The following is a 7,055-nucleotide window of genomic DNA, read 5'->3' on the forward strand; positions in this document are numbered from 1 at the left end:
TTGGAATAATATGTAATGTATAAGCCAGGACACTTTACCACACCACAAATTATTCAACACCAATGCCATAATAATGTCTGCTCTTGCTTTTATTTACTCTTTTTTTTCTTTCTTTTCCGTTTGTTTTTTTGTTTGTTTGTTTGTTTTATTGACTTGATTGATCTTTGGTTGTCTGTCTTTGTTCTGTTTTCTTGTTACTTTATGTATGTACACTTCACACTTCATATATATATATATATATATATATATATATACACATATATATATATTATGTGGTTTTGTTAAGTGCTTTCAGGCAATTAAAAAAAATCTAATCAATTACAAAAAAAAGAAAGCTGGCCCTTGAACAAAGTGGGGATGTGCACAGTTAAAAGGCGAAATTAATTCATCAAATTAGCAGGTGCAACATTTACAAGTTGATTACACTAACTACCTATAATTTGTTTTTATAAAATGGGCTTTATAAATGGGCTTTTTAAAATATTCTTAGTTTTTTTACATAATCTGGAGACCCCCTCTCAGTGTCTTGTGATCCCAAAGGGGGTCCCGACCCCAAGGTTGAGAACCACTGGCTTATGTCAATGTGATATTTCAATTTTCTATTTTTTATAAATGTGCAAAGATTTCTAAAATTCAGTTTTCATGTTGTCATGATGGGGTACTGAGTGTAGATTCATGAGAATAAAAGTGAAGTTTTTCAACTGTGGCATCAGGCTGCAACATAGAATTAAACATATCTAAAAAAGGGGTCTGAATACTTTCTAAATGCACTGTAAAATTGATTATCATACCGATGTCTAGCCAGTCTTTTGTTTTATATCTCTTGCAGGTCTTGTGTCTGCCCTGACTCACCTCAGTAGATAGAGCAGATGTTAGATCCTTAACCCATTTAAGCCTGAATTTACAAATTATAGCCGAAAATTTTATTTTTTGGGACTGAAATGATCATTTAACTTTCTACTGAAATCCAAATTTCCATGAAATTTAACATATATATTTTTTGTATCTCATTTGATACATTAGGTGTGTTCGGTAACAGATAATCCACTTGAGGCATTTTTATCATTTATCAGATTGTATTCAGAATTATTTTTTTTATTAATTTATTGATCATATTGATTAAATAGAGGTATCAAAAATATGTATCAAATATGATACAACAGGCTTTAAGGGGTTAATTCACTGGTCACAGGATTGACCCCTGATTCTAGCAGCATGTCTCCTCCAAATCTCTCTCCCTGACTCTCAGCTGTCCTGTTAAAAAAGGGCAACCCCCCCAACACACACACACACACACACACACACACACACACGTCTAATCATCATTTCCATTATTCATGAAAATAAATGAAGACATAAAACAAGCTTTTAGAAAACTTCATTCACGTTTTTATTCAGTGCAGATATAAAACTGGCATCATAAGTTAAGTGAGGTTTTTACAAACATACAAACTTCAGCTCACAAAGACTATATATATTTATATATTTACATAAAGCTAAAAATCAGTAAATAAATTTCTTTATTTTTACATGAATCTACAGGATATCACTGGGATAAGGCGTCCATGTTTCTGAGCATACTGAAAAGCTCACACAGTCAGTCGTCGGCTCTAATGCTGTTTTTTTTTTCACAGGAAGTAAAGATCATTTCATGGTGAACCTTCTCCAGATTAAAGCTCCTCTGACTCTACCGCTGCTCCGTGAGCTTTAGTGAAATCTCTGCAGCTCATAAAACCCAGAGGCGTCAGAAAACATCGTCTGTTGGCTTTAATTGCTGCTCCTCGTTCATCATGTGTTGCTACAGCTGTCAAAAAGACCTCCAAAGCTGCAAACCGCTCGGCTCGAACCCTGACTGTGACGCGTCTTTCAGGACGCCGAGCCTCTCATCTACCGCCGAGGAGACCTCTACCCACAATGCAGCTGACCAAAACTCACATGGCAGAAATTACATGGTTTTGGCAGCAGCTTTTGGGTGTGGATGCTCCGTGTTTGTAACAACATGTCATTATACACTTCACAGAGAGAGGACACGAGGATAAATCTCCCACTGAGATTTATCCTCCTGTCATAATTGTTTGCATATTTGCACACAGTCTTAAATTTATTTTTGAGGAAGTTTGTGCAAGTGCAAAACCAGAAAAAAGTGAAATGTAACATTTCCTAAAATCTCTGACATAACTGGCCTGGATTTGAATATCTAAAACAAACAGGATCCTTTTTTTTCACAGGAAACTGGCAGCTTTAAGGCACATTTTAGGATTAAAGATGCACAAAATCTAAACAACTATTGCAAATATTGTGCACAAATCAAGCTCCCCCTGCCACAAAGAGACACAAAATGACTGCAGAGACATAAAGCATGTAGAGTAATGTTCAATAACAACCACAAGGAGACAGGACAGCCTTAAAAAAGACAAAACAGCAGCAGAGGAATACACAAAACTACCAGGGAAAGATGGAAATGGTGATGGTCACAAAAGTACCAATAAGATTCAATAAAAGGTGGATGCAAAACGATCAAACAGGGTTGCAAAAGATGCAAAATGACCTCAGATATTTTAGAATGATGGCAGAGACACAAAGAAGGATGCAAAATGGTAGAAAAGAGACACAGCAACTGCAATTAGATAAAAAATAAAGACAAAAAGGAACAAAAGAACCTGCAGATTCGAAGATAAGATGCAAAAATCACCACAAAGAGATGGAAAAGCGTACAAAACTACTGCTCATACAGGGCCATCTGGCCAAAGTGAGGCCCTAAGCAGACTCTGGTATGAGGACCCTTTACTTTGCATGACACCCCGAGTGTTGTACATGCTCTGCAAACAAGGAGTAGCAGGCCCGGCCACTAGGAGGCACAAAATGACCTCAAAGACATGCAACATGAAGGCAAAAGGATATTTAAGACATGCAATGGAAATTAAGTTGCACCAAAGCTCCACATAGGGGGACAATGCAATTATAAAGCAACACAAAGCAGCTTAGAAACAACGACAAAGAGGCACGAAACAGGCTCAAAGGGATGCAAAACTACCAGAGAGAGAAAATAACCACAAACAGACACAAAAACACAACGATACGACTGAAAACTAACACAGAAAGACACAAAACGACCTGAACACAACACAACTGATGGCAAAGGGACACTAGACTGGTTCTCAACTGGTGGGTCAGGGCCCAAAAGTGGGTCATGGAGCAGGTTTAAGTGGGTTTTAATGCCTGGAAAAAAAGAATCAATGTGCATCCTTACATTTTATCCTAGCCTTTTTAGTTTTAAGGAGATAAGAGACAAATGTAAATGTTTTCTCAGTATTTCTGCTTATTTATCTCCTTTTCCTGGAATAAAAAAGCAGCTTTTTTCCATCACAATGCGATAATTCCACAAGATCTCTGGATAGTTGGCAAAAATGTTCATGTTTGGTTTGTCCTGTCTCTTTTTTTCAGTCACAGATATGATCCATGCAAGATCAGAACTGCAGCTTTTTTATTAAATTGATATGCATTTTGAAATGTTCTGAAAATGTGAAGATATTCGTCTTATAAGGCAGTGGTTCTTAACCTGGGGGTTGGGACCCCTTTGGGGGTCACAAGACACCTTGAGGGGGGGTCGCAAGATGACTTCCAAAGAACAAAGAACATTCTTAAAGATTTCAAATTTTATATTTGAACCAATTTAGAGTTATGTTTAACAAAATCCTGAAAATGTGAGTCTGGACAAAACTGTTCTTGAATTTGCATGGTTGTGTTCAACCACCTTCAGGTACAGAGGGAGTCCCTGGTCTCTAGTACTTTTATTCTGGGGGTTGCAGGCTGAAAAGTTTGAGGCCCCCTGTTATCAGGAACTGAGGAGTTGAGAACCGCTGCACTAAACAACTTCAAAATAATGCAACTCATCTCAAAACAGCCATAAAGTCATTCAAGAGGATAAAAAGTAATGACCAAATTGCCCGAGGAGACATTTAACAAGACTATAAAGATGCAGCAGCTGCAACTTTGACCCCATGTGTCGCCATTTTGCGTCACTTTTAGTCCGGACTCTTGCTTTTCTAGTTGGGGACCGGGGGCCTTATCACGTTTGTGCTCAGGGTCCTTTCCACTGAATTTACACCTCTGCATGGAGCTTATTCTGTCGGATGGAAACTTTAGCAGAGTGCAACACAAACTTTTTGCAACTGGAGCAGCGTACAAAGAAAACTACACAGTCTCAGTCCAAGCTTTCGCTTGTTGTCACGTTTTGGACATCCGCGGGTAGATAGCTTTGATCGTAGAGGGGGTGAAGTTCCCAGAGGACACTGTCGTCTCCAGCCCCTCCAGTCTGTGCGATGCTGCATCTGCTTTACTCGTGCTGCACTCCAGGAACGGCATCCCGATCTTCTTCACCTGCCCGTCTTTGGTGAGGAGGCAGTGCCGGCACAGCAGCCGGAGGATCGCCCTCCTCATGTCCTTGCTGGTCAGCGTGTAGATGATTGGGTTCAGGAGCGAGTTAAACATGGCGATGCCCAGGAAGTAGTCGGCTTTGAAGAGCACGGCGCAGCTCTTGGTGGGACAGCAGAAGTCGAGGAGCAGGAAGATGAAGAGCGGCAGCCAGCAGATGATGAAGACTCCCAGGACAATGGTGACCGTCTTCAGCAGCGCCATGTACTTCTGTGACTTCCTGATGAGGCCTTTTCGGTGCGGGACTGAGGCGAGGCGCTGCGTGTTGGACTTGACGATGCGGAAGATGCGCACGTACAGCACCACAATGGACATGAGGATGGCGCTGAAGATGGTGATGCAGAAGAGGACGTAGCTCTTGGCGTACAGCGGGAGGACGGTGGAGCAGCGGTCCAGCTGTCCGATACAGTTCCACCCCAGGACCGGAAGAATCCCGAGGAGCACGGACAAAACCCAGCTCGCCCCGATCAGAGCAAACATCCGGCCCTGTTTGTCCCCTTGGTACGGCTTCATCCTCACCATAGTTACATGGCGCTCTATGGCAATGGCGAGCAAGCTGATGACTGAAGCCGCCAGCATGATAAACACGCCACCTTCTCTCAGGAACCACAGCACTGGGGTCATGTTTAACGTGTTGGCTCCAGACAGGATGATGTTGACCATGTAGGTGAAACCCGCCAGAAGGTCGGACAGAGTCAGATTCCCCAGCAGGTAGTACATGGGCAGGTGGAACTTCTTGTTCTTCCAGATCGCCAGAAGCACCACGGCGTTCTCTACGACGATGAGCAGGCACACCAGCAGGAAGGCGATACCCACCGGAGACAGCCCCTCTTTGTACTTGTCCTCCTTCAGCTTGCCTGTGTAGTTGTAGTGCTCGATGATGACGGCGTTGCTCTGGTACTCACGAAACATCCCGAGCATGTTTGTGGAGGGGGACAAAGGGATGGCGGACGGAGCCATGGCGGCGTAGGCAGCTTGGAAGGACTCTGTGGACATTTTAGCACTTCCAGAAAAAGTTCTCTACCTCTTTAGAAAACTTAGATCCACAGGAAAGGTGTTATTTAGTCCTCTGGTGGTGCATTTTAGGGCTGGAAACTTCAACAAAAAAAGGAAAGAGAGCTGCAGTTGCTGTAAAAAAAAAAAAGCTTCCTGTGGCTTCAGAGTTTCCCCTGAAAAATCACATCTGTCCAATGCCTCACATGAGCACAAGGGGGCGATGAAGGCGAGGCTGCAATAAAGCAGAGGAGGAAATACGTTAATAAGAAAAAATGGATCCTTAAAGACAAGAATTTAGTATTTGTAATGCTACAAATCCATCAAGATATTAACACAAAAATGGGATTAAATCTACAAGAACGATGAAGGTTAAGTTTCACAGCCAAACATGAGGCTTTAAACTTTTACTGAGATGAGATAAAGCATCATTTGCAAAGTTTATAAACTATTTTCTACATAATTGGTGAAATAAAATGACAAGCAAGTGATACAAGACAGACAAGTGGAAGGTTAGGAGGAGGAAAGACGCACAAAAATCAGAAAAACAAAAACTGTAAAGCAGATTACCCAAGCCAGCGTTTGCTGTAATGTATTCTTATAGTGAGTTAGATGTTGTAAGATCACTTGTAAGAGATGTTTTATGCAAAACAACGCATTATATGCAGGTATAAATCAATGCTGAAACTATAACATTACTGGCTGTTTTTGAATTATTCAAACCAACGATTTACCAACATAAAAATGAAAGACAGCACTCCAGTAAATTAACCTGCACGATAAACTTCATGCTTATTTCCTGAAAGTACTTTCAGTGTGCTGATATTCTGTATAAAAGCAGCTGCAACGCCTGCAATCCCCCTCCGGGGTAACTGAAGTGTTCTAAAGTCGATTATCACTTTACGCGTCCATGCGTAATTTACGCACGAGTTCCATTATACAAAACGCTGATCTAACTCCTGCAGACATTAAGATGGATCTTGTTACCGTGTTATTTCTTTAAAATGATTCCTTTAATTGCATACATGAAAATATTTGTGGATCTTAGAACAGAATAAAGTCTAAAACTTCGTGGTGACAACTCGCGCATCCATCCATTAAAGTTGTTACAAATGTTTCACCGAGCAGCACTTTTACGCACCTGTACGATTTAAAATAGTCCGAATATAACTTCATCGAAGTTTTCCACCCACCTGTAAAGCCGTGTAAGTATCCGGAGAGTCTCTGAGCAGAGGTGTGGAGGACGCAGGGGACTCTGTGGGTCTCTGCTCCACAGTGACATGAGAGAGTGATGTGAGAGCGCAGCGGAGCGGGGCAGGACTCAACAAGCCTCGGTGGGTTGGTCTCTAATGTTTTTGCCCTTCAACGATTTTTCCTCCCTCCTCCGTCTGACCTCCTCGGTGAGTCTGTGATTTGCCCTCAGGAGGATTAGAGCTCGATGACAGATAAAGCTTCAGAGTGTTTGTCTTTAAACACAGGAGGAAGAAAGTGAGATTTATCAGCAGATAGGGCTGGGCGATATGGTTTAAAATCAAATCTTGATTTATTCACTCATTTCTGATACACCATATGTTTCCTGATGTTTATGTGCAATTAAATAAGAAATGGTTCGACTTATAAATGTAGTA

General features: G+C 41.4%; 1 protein-coding gene across 1 annotated transcript; it reads right to left on the reverse strand.

The window, feature by feature from the left end:
• Window positions 1-1,389: 1,389 nt before the first annotated feature.
• Window positions 1,390-6,761, reverse strand: s1pr5a (sphingosine-1-phosphate receptor 5a). The gene is made up of 2 exons (XM_041777987.1): window positions 6,621-6,761; window positions 1,390-5,662 (listed from the first exon to the last, which is right to left on the reverse strand). Exon 2 carries the CDS (start codon window positions 5,428-5,430, stop codon window positions 4,228-4,230), a length of 1,203 nt encoding a protein of 400 aa, XP_041633921.1. The 5' UTR covers window positions 5,431-5,662; window positions 6,621-6,761; the 3' UTR covers window positions 1,390-4,227.
• Between the last annotated feature and the right edge of the window lie 294 nt (window positions 6,762-7,055).

This window comes from Cheilinus undulatus, linkage group 21 (assembly GCF_018320785.1).
Source record: "Cheilinus undulatus linkage group 21, ASM1832078v1, whole genome shotgun sequence".
NCBI classification, from domain to species: Eukaryota; Metazoa; Chordata; class Actinopteri; order Labriformes; family Labridae; genus Cheilinus; species Cheilinus undulatus.